The sequence below is a fragment of the Ranitomeya imitator genome, chromosome 3 (assembly GCF_032444005.1).
Source record: "Ranitomeya imitator isolate aRanImi1 chromosome 3, aRanImi1.pri, whole genome shotgun sequence".
Lineage (NCBI taxonomy): Eukaryota > Metazoa > Chordata > Amphibia > Anura > Dendrobatidae > Ranitomeya > Ranitomeya imitator.
The window spans coordinates 525,548,823-525,564,671 of record NC_091284.1 but is presented as its reverse complement, the minus strand read 5'-3'; the positions used below and the strand labels follow the sequence as shown (position 1 = coordinate 525,564,671).

Here is a 15,849-nt window from a genome sequence, read left to right as displayed (position 1 = left end):
TTTCTTCTGATACATGTTGGCACCAATGACACAGCAAGGAAGGACCTACCGACAATCTGCAAAGACTTTGAAGAGTTGGGGAAGAAGGTAAAGGAACTGGATGCACAGGTAGTTTTTTCTTCTATCCTTCCAGTAGACGGGCATGGTACCAGGAGATGGAACAGGATCCTTGATGCAAACAACTGGCTAAGACGATGGTGCAGACAACAAGGATTTGGATTCCTGGACCACGGTGTGAATTACTGGTATGATGGACTCCTCGCCAGAGACGGACTACACCTCAACAAACCTGGGAAACACACATTCGCCAGAAGACTCGCTACACTCATCAGGAGGGCGTTAAACTAGAAGAAGAGGGGACGGGAAGAAAAACATTAGACTCGAACAAAGACGACCCAGGAAAACATACTCAGAAGGGAGGTAAGAACATTTCTAAAACAATCCACAGTGAGGAGATTGGAACAAAACAAAATCCTCTAAACTGCATGCTCGCAAACGCCAGAAGCCTGACAAACAAGATGGAAGAACTAGAAGCAGAAATATCTACAGGTAACTTTGACATAGTGGGAATAACCGAGACATGGTTAGATGAAAGCTATGACTGGGCAGTTAACTTACAGGGTTACAGTCTGTTTAGAAAGGATCGTAAAAATCGGAGAGGAGGAGGGGTTTGTCTCTACGTAAAGTCTTGTCTAAAGTCCACTTTAAGGGAGGATATTAGCGAAGGGAATGAGGATGTCGAGTCCATATGGGTTGAAATTCATGGAGGGAAAAATGGTAACAAAATTCTCATTGGGGTCTGTTACAAACCCCCAAATATAACAGAAAGCATGGAAAGTCTACTTCTAAAGCAGATAGATGAAGCTGCAACCCATAATGAGGTCCTGGTTATGGGGGACTTTAACTACCCGGATATTAACTGGGAAACAGAAACCTGTGAAACCCATAAAGGCAACAGGTTTCTGCTAATAACCAAGAAAAATTATCTTTCACAATTGGTGCAGAATCCAACCAGAGGAGCAGCACTTTTAGACCTAATACTATCTAATAGACCTGACAGAATAACAAATCTGCAGGTGGTTGGGCATTTAGGAAATAGCGACCACAATATTGTGCAGTTTCACCTGTCTTTCACTAGGGGGACTTGTCAGGGAGTCACAAAAACATTGAACTTTAGGAAGGCAAAGTTTGAACAGCTTAGAGATGCCCTTAATCTGGTAGACTGGGACAATATCCTCAGAAATGAGAATACAGATAATAAATGGGAAATGTTTAAGAACATCCTAAATAGGCAGTGTAAGCGGTTTATACCTTGTGGGAATAAAAGGACTAGAAATAGGAAAAACCCAATGTGGCTAAACAAAGAAGTAAGACAGGCAATTAACAGTAAAAAGTAGGAATTAGTCCTACCGGTAAGTATGTTTCCAGGCGTCCATCATGACAGCACCACCAGGAGGTTGTCCTTCTTATCCTTGATAGGGACAGGAAACACAGAAGAGGTCAAATAGCCCCTCCCCACCTCCACCCCTCAGTGATTTTCCAAGTACCACACCAGGATGGATGCAACTCTATTTTATTGAAATTCCTTCTATACATGTTTATATCACATATCAGACAGGAACTCAAGGGAGGGTATATAAGGGGTGCTGTCATGATGGACGCCTGGAAACATACTTACCGGTAGGACTAATTCCTACTTTCCAGAGCGTCCCTCCTGACAGCACCACCAGGAGGAGTACCAAATAACTCCTTAATTTTTTTTTTTTTTTTTTTAGGGCGGGATTACAGCCTGGAGGACTTTCCTCCCAAATGTAGTCTGTTGATTCACAGTTACATCTAATTTGTAATGTCTACAAAAGGTATTTGACCCCGACCATGTCGCAGCTTTGCAAATTTGGTCCATAGAAGCCCCAGCGCTCTCTGCCCATGAGGCAGAGATTGCTCTCAATGAATGCGCTTTAAGGCCTTCTGGAGGAGTTCTTCCTGCCGAGATGTAGGCTGCCATGATGGTAGATTTAATCCATCTTGCTAGGGTAGCTTTGGATGCTTTCTTTCCTTTGTTCTTCCCATTCATCTGAACGAAGAGGTTAGAGTCGATTCTCCAACTATTTGTGATCTCTAGGTAGTGTAGAATTGTTCTTTTTACGTCCAAAGCGTGAAGAGAACGTTCTTTTTCGTTAGAGAAGTTCTGGCAGAACGTAGGCAAAATAATCTCTTGACTTCTGTGGAAGTCTGAAACCACCTTAGGAAGGAACCCGGGATCTAATTTAAGGATGATACAGTCATCGAGGACCTTTAAGTACGGGTGTTTAATGGAGAAAGATTGGATCTCACCGATGCGTCGTGCTGACGTTATTGCCACCAAGAAGATAGCTTTAAGGGTTACGGCTCTCAGGTTTGCTTGAGCCAGTGGCTCATATGGTTCTTTACAGAGCTCATTCAAGACCAGGTTTAGGTCCCAGGGAGGCACTGTACTACGAATTGTAGGCCTAAGTCTCTGAATGGCCTTGACGAACCTCACTATCCATGGATGAGAGGCTAGCTGGATGTCATAGAATGAACTGAGGGCTGAGATTTGTACTTTTAGAGTATTAGGCCTCAGTCCTTTATCAAACCCCGACTGGAGAAAATCCAGAATTTTAGGAATGTCCGGACCGTGGGAGACCGATATAGGAACTGGACTTTGAGAGCAGAACTTTTTCCATACCTTCCTGTATATTGCGGAAGTTACGGGTTTCCTACTATTCTGAATGGTGGCAATGACTGGCTCTGAGAGACCTCTTGCTCTTAGGATCTCTTTTTCAGGATCCATGCTGCCAACTGTAACAGGCCCGGGTTTTGATGGACCAAGGGCCCTTGAGACAAAAGGTCCGGCACGACTGGTAGATGGATTGGATCTTCCCAGGACATCTTCTTTAGTAGGGAAAACCAGCTCCTTTTGGGCCAGTAAGGGGCTATTAGGATAACCGATGTCTGGCTCTCCTGAATTTTCCTCAGTACTCTTGGTATTAGGGCCAATGGAGGAAAAGCGTAAGCCAATCTCATGTCCCAGTTTTGAGCTAGCGCATCTATTCCTGATGGTCTGTCTCCTGGATTTAGTGAGAAGAATTTCCTTGTTTTTGCGTTCTTCCTTGAGGCGAATAGATCTACCTCTGGGAAGCCCCAACGTTGGGTTATCTGGAGGAAGATTTCTTCGTTTAAGGACCATTCTGTGGGACATAATTTTTCTCTGCTTAGGAAGTCTGCTACCTGGTTTTGGGTTCCCTTCAGGTGAACCGCCGTTATCGACTTGACTGTCTGTTCTGCCCAAAAGAATATCGAGTCCGATAGATCTTGCAGATGATGATGTTTTGGGCCTCCTTGGTGCAGAAGAAAAGCCACTGTTGTTGAGTTGTCTGAGAGAATACAGACGTGTTGGTCTATTAACTTCCCCTGGAATGCCTTTAGGGCCTCCCAGACTGCCCTGAGTTCTCTGTAATTTGAGGACCTGCTTTGCACAGATACCGGCCAAGTCCCCTGGGAGTAACTTTCTTCTATGTGGGCTCCCCAGCCACTGTGACTTGCATCTGTAGTAATGGTTATACATGGCGATGTTTTCCAAGGCCTTCCTTTTTCGAGATTTTTGGTTATGGTCCACCATGTCAGTGAATTCTTCGTTTGTAGCGACAGACGAATCCTGTTGTCTAAGGTTCCGTCTCTGCCGTCCCATCGTGAGAGAATATCTTTCTGCAGGGGTCTTGAGTGATATTGGCTCCACTGGACGCTGGGAATGCAAGAGGTCATTAAGCCCAACACTCGCATGGCCTTCCTTATGGATGTTTGCTTTTGTTTTTGAAATTTTTGAATTTCTTTTTTGAATGACTCCTGCTTGTGAAGTGGGAGGTACGTATGCTCCTGGACCGAGTCTAGGATTACCCCGAGAAAGGCTTTCTTTGTTTCGGGTTTGAAGTTTGACTTTTCGAAGTTTATAAGCCATCCTAGCTCTTCCAGGAGTGAAATAGTCGTTGATAAGTCTTTTTCCATTTGTTGTGGAGAGTCTGCTATGAGCAGAATGTCGTCGAGATAGGGCACGGTGAGTATTCCTTTCTCCCTCAAGAACGCCATGACCTCTGCCATGAGTTTGGTGAAAACTCTGGGAGCTGATGAGATGCCGAAAGGCAGGCATGTGAACTGGTAGTGTAGAATCTGGCCCTGAACCTTTATGGCGAATCTGAGGTACTGTTGGTGTGAGGCGGAGATGGGAACCTGGTAATAGGCACTTTTTAGATCTAAAGTGCTCATTACTGAGCCCTCTCGGATCAGAGGTATTGCCGTTTTGAGGGATTCCATTTTGAATCGTTTGTAAACGACTGACCGATTTAAGGGCTTCAAGTTTATGATAGTACGAAATTCTCCGTTTGGTTTCTTTATGGAGAACAGACTCGAATAATGTCCTCTGAACCTCTGAGCATGAGGTACCGGAATGACGGCTTTTATTTGGATAAGTTCCTGAATATCCCTTAATAGTCTCTGTTGAACCGATAAAGACTGGGTCTGGGTTAGGCAAAACCTTTTGGGAGGTCTTCGGCTGAACTCTATTTTGTATCCATGTTCTATAAGACTTAGAATCCATGGGTTTCGAGTGATGTTCTGCCAACCTTGTAGGAAGTACCGAAGCCTTCCACCCACTAAGTTGGCGTCATTGTTTATTAGTTTTTGACTTTTGGTCTTGAAAGGCACCCCTGCCTCTACCACCCTTCGAGTAGCTCCATCTTCCGCCTTTTCCTTTCCCTCTATAGTCCTGCCTAGGATGAAATCGAGACCTCCGAAAGGGCGGTATGTTTTTCGGTTTCTCTTCCGGGAAACCCTTTTTCTTGTCTGCCGCTTTTTCAAGCAATTCGTCCAATACTGGACCGAAGACATGGAGGCCCGAGAAGGGTATTGAACACAGTTTATTTTTTGATTGTGTGTCTCCAGACCATGATCTGAGCCATAGAGCTCTCCTTGCTGCATTAGACAGGGCATTGTTCCTTGCAGCAAACCGTACTGACTCTGCCGAAGCGTCGGCCATAAAGTCTGTTGCTATCTTTAAGAGCGGAAGAGATTTTAGGATCTCGTCTCTAGGAATTTTATTATTAATTTGGGTCTCTAGTTTCTCTACCCATAAAGACATTGACCTGGCTACAGAAGTGGCTGCAATATTGGCTTTCATGACAGCGGCCGAAGCTTCCCAAGCTTTCCTGAGGAGATCTTCAGATCTTTTGTCCATCGGATCTTTAAGGCCTGAAGAGTCCTCAAAAGGGATGGCGGTCTTTTTTGAGACCTTAGCTACCGGTATATCCACCTTAGGAACTGATTCCCAGATCTTTGTCTCCTCTGGGTCAAAGGGCAGACGATATTTGAAATCCCTTGGTACTATCAATTTCTTCCCCACATCGCTCCATTCCTCTAAGATCATTTCCTGAATATGGCGATTTACGGGAAACACTCTGCTCCTACGAGCTCTGAGCCCCCCAAACATCTCGTCTTGGACTGTAAGGGGTTCTGTGGCTTCTTCTACCTTCATGGTATCTCTGACAGCCTGTAGCAGTGTCTCCGTGTGTTCAGAGGCAAATAGGTACCTCTTTCTTTCTTCTGAGGGAATATTTGAAGAGGGTTCTCCCTCCATGGAATCGGATGCGGAGTAGGCTGAAAGCTCCCCTTCTTCCGAACTGAGATCTTGTTCCCACCTAGGTCTCTTAGGACGGGGAGGGTCGACTGGCAACATCGCTGAGACTGTGGATTGTACTTCCTCTCTGATCATAGATTTAATATTATCTAGAAGGGAAGCCTGTTCTCCTTCCAGCAGTCCTGCCATGCATTTATCACATACTTTTTTTCTGTGCCCTTCTGGTAGTCTATTTGAGCACAGAGGGCATTTACTTGTCCTGCGCTTTTGGCCTGACGCTGGACGTTTGGACGCCTCTTTATCCTGCAAAAGATATAAAGAGGCCCTATAGCTTTGTGTTGCCATATGATATAAACCCCCTATGTATAACTTACATGACCAGGGGTGAGCTCTGACGACAGGACCTCTGGACGATCTACACCCTCCATCTCTCTGGGATCAGTGTGCAGTCAGATGTTCGTCAGTAAATAGGTATCTCACCTGTCTTCAGAACATCTGATTCGTCCTCCTTCCGAGCTCAGCTGCCGGTGATTACTGCGGGTGATGGTCACTGTTCGGCTGTATGATACAGCTCGACCCAACTTCCGGCGTTCCTGAGGCTTCAGCTGTTTCCGGAACGCCACCGGAAGTCATTGGTGATTGCAGCGCTGACGCGGCACCTGTCAAGATGCGGCGCAAGTGATCCAGCGCATCGCCAGGACGCGGCGCGCCCCGATGACCCGGCGCGCCGACAACACGACGCGTCCTGATGACGCGGCACGTCCCCGACGCGACGCGCCCCGATGACGCGGGACGCCAAGACGACCCGGCGCCCACTGAGCGCCGCCATGACACCGCAGGCCCGACCTGGCGCGCTTCCTGGCGCGAGCAGGGGAATCACCGCTGGTGCAGCGAGAAGGTGCAGAGCCCCCTAAAGAGGGATGCACCGGAGTTGGGAGCACAGCTCACCCGGCCGTTGAGGGACCTCCGGCGGTATCAACGCCGCCATGCAGAGACCCGCTCTGCCCTCTCAGAGCCCTCGGATTGAGGGATGAGGCCGCTCCGGGAGCCCTGCTCGACCGGACCTGGAATCTTCAGCACGGTAAGCCGTGCCACTCTCCTCTGCGTCTGTCCCTGATAGGGACAGGAAAAACACTGAGGGGTGGAGGTGGGGAGGGGCTATTTAACCTCTTCTGTGTTTCCTGTCCCTATCAAGGATAAGAAGGACAACCTCCTGGTGGTGCTGTCAGGAGGGACGCTCTGGAAAGAAAGCATTTGCACTACTAAAGCAGGATGGCACCATTGAAGCTCTAAAAAACTATAGAGAGAAAAATACTTTATCTAAAAAACTAATTAAAGCTGCCAAAAAGGAAACAGAGAAGCACATTGCTAAGGAGAGTAAAACTAATCCCAAACTGTTCTTCAACTATATCAATAGTAAAAGAATAAAAACTGAAAATGTAGGCCCCTTAAAAAATAGTGAGGAAAGAATGGTTGTAAATGACGAGGAAAAAGCTAACATATTAAACACCTTCTTCTCCACGGTATTCACGGTGGAAAATGAAATGCTAGGTGAAATCCCAAGAAACAATGAAAACCCTATATTAAGGGTCACCAATCTAACCCAAGAAGAGGTGCGAAACCGGCTAAATAGGATTAAAATAGATAAATCTCCGGGTCCGGATGGCATACACCCACGAGTACTAAGAGAACTAAGTAATGTAATAGATAAACCATTATTTCTTATTTTTAGTGACTCTATAGCGACAGGGTCTGTTCCGCAGGACTGGCGCATAGCAAATGTGGTGCCAATATTCAAAAAGGGCTCTAAAAGTGAACCTGGAAATTATAGGCCAGTAAGTCTAACCTCTATTGTTGGTAAAATATTTGAAGGGTTTCTGAGGGATGTTATTCTGGATTATCTCAATGAGAATAACTGTTTAACTCCATATCAGCATGGGTTTATGAGAAATCGCTCCTGTCAAACCAATCTAATCAGTTTTTATGAAGAGGTAAGCTATAGACTGGACCACGGTGAGTCATTGGACGTGATATATCTCGATTTTTCCAAAGCGTTTGATACCGTGCCGCACAAGAGGTTGGTACACAAAATGAGAATGCTTGGTCTGGGGGAAAATGTGTGTAAATGGGTTAGTAACTGGCTTAGTGATAGAAAGCAGAGGGTGGTTATAAATGGTATAGTCTCTAACTGGGTCGCTGTGACCAGTGGGGTACCGCAGGGGTCAGTATTGGGACCTGTTCTCTTCAACATATTCATTAATGATCTGGTAGAAGGTTTACACAGTAAAATATCGATATTTGCAGATGATACAAAACTATGTAAAGCAGTTAATACAAGAGAAGATAGTATTCTGCTACAGATGGATCTGGATAAGTTGGAAACTTGGGCTGAAAGGTGGCAGATGAGGTTTAACAATGATAAATGTAAGGTTATACACATGGGAAGAGGGAATCAATATCACCATTACACACTGAATGGGAAACCACTGTGTAAATCTGACAGGGAGAAGGACTTGGGGATCCTAGTTAATGATAAACTTACCTGGAGCAGCCAGTGCCAGGCAGCAGCTGCCAAGGCAAACAGGATCATGGGGTGCATTAAAAGAGGTCTGGATACACATGATGAGAGCATTATACTGCCTCTGTACAAATCCCTAGTTAGACCGCACATGGAGTACTGTGTCCAGTTTTGGGCACCGGTGCTCAGGAAGGATATAATGGAACTAGAGAGAGTACAAAGGAGGGCAACAAAATTAATAAAGGGGATGGGAGAACTACAATACCCAGATAGATTAGCGAAATTAGGATTATTTAGTCTAGAAAAAAGACGACTGAGGGGCGATCTAATAACCATGTATAAGTATATAAGGGGACAATACAAATATCTCGCTGAGGATCTGTTTATACCAAGGAAGGTGACGGGCACAAGGGGGCATTCTTTGCGTCTGGAGGAGAGAAGGTTTTTCCACCAACATAGAAGAGGATTCTTTACTGTTAGGGCAGTGAGAATCTGGAATTGCTTGCCTGAGGAGGTGGTGATGGCGAACTCAGTCGAGGGGTTCAAGAGAGGCCTGGATGTCTTCCTGGAGCAGAACAATATTGTATCATACAATTATTAGGTTCTGTAGAAGGACGTAGATCTGGGTATTTATTATGATGGAATATAGGCTGAACTGGATGGACAAATGTCTTTTTTCGGCCTTACTAACTATGTTACTATGTTACTATAGTAACACACAGCGCAGGCCCTATTTAACAGTATTTATATCTCAATCTCAAAAAACGGGGTGACAGGTTCCCTTTAAAGAAAACCCATCTGAAGGATTTTGCTAAGTAAACTACAGGCATTGTCAGGTTGGCTGTGTTACACTGATTAAAACAATACCTGGGTGAAGAACTCCGTCTTGTGGTTCTTGTGTAATCAGTGTTAGAAGGTTTCAGTTAATGATATGCCCGTGCTCCGGGGCAGGACTGTAGGCAGAGTCTTATCTTCCTGCTCTAAGCCACAGAAGCCAACCAAAGTCCTGCCGCCCCAAAGCACAACCGTGTTCCTCCTCATAGAAACAGAGGGAGAGACAGACTGTTTGTTCTTAGGAGCAGAACTATAGGCGTCTTATCTTCCTACTCTAGGCCAGAGAAACCAAGGAAACGCCTGCCCGCTAAAGTTGAAATTGGTATTGGATAATATGTGTGACTGCAGACTTATGAATCTGCACTGTGCGCCATGGGGATTCTTTGGTTTCTGAGTTGGGACTGGAGGATATGTATAAGTTATACACACTCCCGCGCAGTGGGCGTGGCCTTGCTCCCATACACTTATATGAAGCGAGGCCACACACTCTCTAGTCTGCCATGCCTATACAGGAGGAGGCCTCGCTCAATACAAGTGAATGTAGCGAGGCCATGTCCATTAGACAGAACCTGGCTGGGAGTATGTATAACTCATACCCTCCAGTCCGGGCTCAGAAAACAGTAAATCCCCGCAGTGCAGTGTGTGCGTGCTGGGGGAATTCATAATTCTGCAGTCACACAAAGTGACTGCAGAATTATCAATTTGGACTGGACCTCTTTAAACTGCTTCAAATCTGAAAAAAAAAAAAATAATAAAATAAAAAAAATAGCGACATGTACATGAGATTTCGGAAAACATTCACTTTACTGGGACAGTAAAATGAAATGTTTTTTTGTGGGAAAACTGATAAGTGTGAACATAGCCTAAGGCTGGTTTCACGAGTCCAATATTGACGGTCCTAGATGAAACTGCCATGTCTAGAATGGCCACGAGTCTCCTGACCTGAACTCAAAAGCCTCACATATCTATGAAACTGTCGATTTAGGATCAGGAGACCAGAGGCCACACTCTGCCCATGTGGAATCGGCGTAGTCTTAGTTTTATAGGACATCATCTCATGCTAATTGCAATATACCAACTACCTAAGTTTTCATAAATCTTGATAATAATTACTATCTTTAATCGGCCATCCACCTTACCTTTCACAAACAGATCTGAAGTTCTTTCTGTACAAATGAAATATTCCCGAACTACCATACGTCTCATAAAATTTGCTGAAAAAAAAAACAAAAACAAAAAAAAACACAACACTGTCAAAACAGCAATACCACTCAACAGTAAAAAATAAATTACCACCAAAGGAATTTACACCAAATAAAGTAACCAACCATTTCTAATACATGTAAAATTACTGAACTATTATGAATAATGATTAAGCTGGGCTACATAGCGACTTTAACCAGGTCATAGTCACAAGGTCAAATGTCGCACTGTCAGGGCCACATTGCACCAGAATTATAGTCGATCTCGTCTTTGTGTCCTCAGCAGGTTGCTGTGACTGCAACATAGTTGCAGAAGAGCCAAATCTGCTGGAAATTCAAGTCACAGCTGTGACAAACTCATAGTCACAACACGTCCACATTAAAGGGGTTGGTCACATATATATATATATATATATATATATATATATATATATATATATATATATATATATATATATATATATATATACACACACATATATATATATATATATATATATATATATATATACACATATATATATATATATATATATATATATATATATATATATATATATATATATATATATATATATATATATATATATATAAGCTATTGAACCCGTTCTACGCCCGGGTGGCGAGCATTTATATTGGTATATGGTCTTCATCCTGTCATGTGCTGCTCCATCCTGTGTCCCCATCCTGGCATGTGCTGCACCCATCCTGCGTCCCCATCCTGTCATGTGCTGCTCCATCCTGCGTCCCCATCCTGTCATGTGCTGCACCCATCCTGCGTCCCCATCCTGTCATGTGCTGCACCCATCCTGCGTCCCCATCCTGTCATGTGCTGCTCCATCCTGCGTCCCCATCCTGTCATGTGCTGCTCCATCCTGCGTCCCCATCCTGTCATGTGCTGCTCCATCCTGCGTCCCCATCCTGTCATGTGCTGCTCCATCCTGCGTCCCCATCCTGTCATGTGCTGCTCCATCCTGCGTCCCCATCCTGTCATGTGCTGCACCCATCCTGCGTCCCCATCCTGTCATGTGCTGCACCCATCCTGCGTCCCCATCCTGTCATGTGCTGCACCCATCCTGCGTCCCCATCCTGTCATGTGCTGCTCCATCCTGCGTCCCCATCCTGTCATGTGCTGCTCCATCCTGCGTCCCCATCCTGTCATGTGCTGCTCCATCCTGCGTCCCCATCCTGTCATGTGCTGCTCCATCCTGCGTCCCCATCCTGTCATGTGCTGCACCCATCCTGCGTCCCCATCCTGTCATGTGCTGCTCCATCCTGCGTCCCCATCCTGTCATGTGCTGCTCCATCCTGCGTCCCCATCCTGTCCCCCCGTCTTGTCATGTTCTGCTCCCATCCTGTCACGTGGTGTTCCCATCGTGCGCAACCATTCTGTCATGTTCTGCTCCCATCCTGTGCCCCCATTCTGTTATAATGTGCTGCACCCATTCTGCCTGTTCCTGTTTCCATTCTGCCATATGTTGCTCCCATCTTTCTCTCTCCGGCTGTACTGCCCGAGTGCGGGCGAGTGTGGCTGTACTTACCGCCTCAGTGCGGCACTGGCTATAATGGATACAGCACCCCTGCAGCCAGCACAGCGAGGGCTGACTCCGCCCACTCATGTCGCACTTGCGCAGTCTATAAAGGCTTCGGACAGAGTGACGCTCCCACCGTTATATTATAGATATATATATATTTTTTTTTATTTTAAATGTAAATCATATATATCAGTTGTAAAGTCAATGTTCCTCTGATCTCAGATCTGTGTCTCCCTCCAGCTGCAGTTTGTTTTACTCACCCTCCATGGGTCCAGGTAGAGTGCGGAGACTAATCCGCTGCTTTTGTATGTTCTTGTCTGCAGCATTAACTTGATGTGGACAGCGCTGCAGCAAATAGAGGCCTGGAGTCACTCAGCTCAATGATTGGCTGTAGCGCTGGCCACATGATGTCGGGGCTGCAGACAATAACAGACACTGTGAGCAGCGGTCCACATTCTGTGCTGGACCTGGGGAGTGAGTATAAAGCGGTTTAAAAAAAAAACTGCATGAGGAGGACAGTGTTTTTCTGAAACTGGAAAATCTCTTATTAATATATGGAATCATTCTGGGATCTTTGGACTTGTGTCATGGACAAAAGCCCCTGTGTAGTTCTGGCTTAATTTGTTGACCCTTGTAAGGACAACATACTGTTAGGACTGGCGGAACGCTCCAAGAAAGATGTAATAGATGCGTTCGCAGTCCGGGGTCCACCGTGCAGGTAAAAACCTGCTGCTAGTAAATGGCAGCGTAATATGGCGGTGGAAGCGAACCCGGTAAAACCACAGGTCCGCAATACCGCACTAAAGAGTGCAAGCAAGGAGTCAGCGAACACAACCCCAAGACACAGGATTGAAGTCCGATTAGACCACTTGCTGACACAACACCGCAACAGGGTGTGTTAGGCAACTCTTATAATTAGAGCACCGAAGTGTGAACTGTGCCGTGCTGGCAGGCACCACTAAGCACCCAGACGTGGGTCAGGAAGCGCACTACTGGCGCGTGGCGCCGCACTGGCGGTCACAGCAATAGACGCTGATACGTGTGTGACACGTTGAGTGATTAGTCGGGCGCTAGATAGCAGCCATACTCCATACGCGAACAGTCATACAATAGGGTAGGGGTATTTAATGAACGACTTGCACTCACAACAAACACACGTATTCAATTGTAAGACAATACTAGCGCATGGCCGTGCGGTCATGCGCAGTTTATATAGCAGCAGCACAGGAAGCGGCTACAGTACCTTTGCCCTTCCAAGACCTGCCAAAAGGACCAATGGAATGTGCTGCAGAGCCTGAGCACATGACCCTCGATCTCCAACGGGAGATCTTACCCTGGGCATGCTCAGTACGTGCAGACAAGGACTTAGTCCCAGAGAAGTCCGCTCGCTGCTGACCAGCACTGACTTTAATGGCAGAGACTGGAGAAGCAGCAGTAACTCTCAGAACAGAGTGAGAATGAGCAAGACGCTGGGACCGACGTCTTTGCTGAGCAGACTCCACTGCGGCTGGACAAGAATGGGAGACCGCAGCGGAGGTGGCTCGAGATTCCCCCTGTGCAGAAGCGGGAACTCGACCCCTAACATTACCCCCCCCTCCTAGGGCCCCCCCCCCCTCCTTGGGCCTCGCTACTTTCGAAGGCAGCAATGAGCTGCGGAGCCCGAATGTGCTCAGCAGGCTCCCAGGATCTATCCTCAGGACCGTAACCCCTCCAATCCACCAAATAAAATTTTTTGCCACGAACCACCTTGTACCCCAAGATAGAGTTCACCTCGTAATCGTCCGTAGACGAACCCGACGTCCCAGTAAATGACTCAGAAAACCGGGACATGTAGACGGGCTTAAGGAGGGACACGTGAAAGGTGTCGGTGATACCTAGGCGTGGAGGAAGGGCCAGACGGTAAAACACAGGATTAACCTGTTCAAGGACCTTAAAAGGACCTAAGTAGCGAGGTGCAAACTTGGTAGACTCAACTCGCAGCCTGATGTTACGGGCGGAGAGCCACACTAAGTCGCCAGGAGCAAAGGTTGGAGCGGGGCGCCGATGTGCGTCGGCGGAGGACCTCATTCTCTCCTTGGAAGCCTGAATGGCATCCTGAGTGCGATCCCAAATGTCCCGTGCCTCCACAGCCCAGTCTGCCACCCTGGAATCGGTGGAAGACACGGGCATGGGCACAGGTACCCGCGGATGCTGACCATAGTTAAGGGGGAATCAGCGACAGTATTGTTAAGAGCAAACTCCGCCCACGGTAGCAAAGATGCCCAGTCATCCTGCTTAGCCGAAACAAAATGTCGCAGATATGTGACCAAGGTCTGGTTGGCCCTCTCTACCAACCCATTCGTCTCGGGATGATAAGCCGAAGAGAGATTCAACTCGATACTGAGAAGACGACAAAGCTCTCTCCAGAACCGAGACGCAAACTGGGGACCTCGGTCACTGACAATTTTGTCTGGCATACCGTGAAGACGAAAGATGTGTTTGACAAACAACGCTGCCAAGGCCCGTGCAGAAGGTAACCGGGGAAGCGGCACCAAATGCACCATTTTAGAAAAATGGTCGGTGATTACCCAAATAATGGTACAGCCACGAGACTTGGGCAGACCCACAACAAAATCCATCCCGACCATCTCCCAGGGCCTGTCTGCCACCAGCAGAGGGTATAACAAACCAGCTGGCCGTTGTCGGGAAGACTTATTCTTGGCACAAGAGACACATGCCTGAACGTAGTCTCCGACGTCACGAACCATATGTGGCCACCAGTACGTCCTCGCCAGTAGCTCAGATGTCCTTTTTGCCCCAAAGTGTCCACCCACTCTGGATGAATGAGCCCAAGCGAGAACCTCCGGACGCAAATTGATGGGAACAAAAGTCTTGCCCGGGGGCACAGACTCCAGCGAAACCGGAGCTACAGTTCTCAGACTCTCCGAAGGGACAATGAGCCGAGGCTCGTCCTCCTCCTCCTCAGCTGACACAAAGGAGCGAGAGAGAGCGTCAGCACGAATGTTCTTCTCCCCGGCGAGATAATGTAGGGTAAAGTGGAACCGGGAGAAAAACAAGGACCATCTGGCCTGACGAGAATTCAGCCGCTGGGCTGTTTGTAAATAGACCAAATTCTTGTGATCCGTGAAAACTTGGAATGGGAACCGAGCACCCTCCAAGAGATGTCTCCACTCCGAAAAGGCCAACTTCATTGCCAGCAACTCTCTATCCCCGATGGAGTAATTTCTCTCCGCTGGTGTGAAGGTCTTTGAGAAAAAGAAGCATGGGTGCTTCCGACCCTGAGCATCCTTTTGATAGAGGACTGCTCCAGCACCAACGGATGAGGCATCCACTTCCAAAAGGAATGGCTTACCCACATCGGGACAATGTAAGATAGGAGCACTGGCAAAATGGGACTTTATAGAAGAGAAGGCCTTGGAGACCCCTTCGGACCACGATTTGGGATTCGCTCCCTTCTTGGTGAGGGATACCAAGGGAGCTACCAAAGTTGAGAAGTGGGGAATGAACGGGCGATAGTAATTTATGAACCCCATAAAGCGCTGCACCGCTTTAAGAGAATGGGGTTCCTGCCAGTCCATCACTGCTTGTAGTTTGGCAGGATCCATAGCCAATCCCTGGGCCGAGATGATATAGCCCAGGAAAGGCAAGGACTCCTGTTCAAACACACACTTCTCCAACTTTGCATATAAGGAATTCGCCCGTAAGAGTTCGAAGACTCTGCCAACATCTCTCCGGTGGGAGTCAATATCTGGAGAGAAGATGAGAATATCATCCAGATAGACTACAACCGAGGTGGAAAGCATATCCTGGAAGATATAGTTGACAAAGTCCTGAAAAACGGCTGGGGCATTACAGAGCCCGAAGGGCATCACCAGGTACTCATAGTGCCCATCCCTGGTATTGAAAGCAGTTTTCCATTCGTCCCCCTCACGGATGCGAATTAAGTTGTAGGCACCCCGCAGATCTAGTTTGGTGAATATCTTTGCTCCCCTTAGCCTGTCAAAGAGCTCCGATATCAGGGGCAACGGGTACTTATTTTTAATGGTGATAGCATTGAGACCCTTGTAATCAATGCAAGGACGTAATTCCCCGTTCTTCTTCTGTACGAAGAAG

At 46.9% G+C, this 15,849-nt stretch overlaps 1 protein-coding gene across 1 annotated transcript in view; it reads right to left on the bottom strand.

Moving 5' to 3' along the window:
* Positions 1–15,849, bottom strand: part of MRPS23 (mitochondrial ribosomal protein S23) — a 33,930-nt gene that overhangs the window by 14,376 nt on the left and 3,705 nt on the right. The window contains exon 3 of the mRNA XM_069757775.1: positions 10,139–10,213. Coding sequence (XP_069613876.1) covers positions 10,139–10,213 — 75 coding nt within the window. The remainder of the gene's footprint in view (positions 1–10,138; positions 10,214–15,849) is intronic.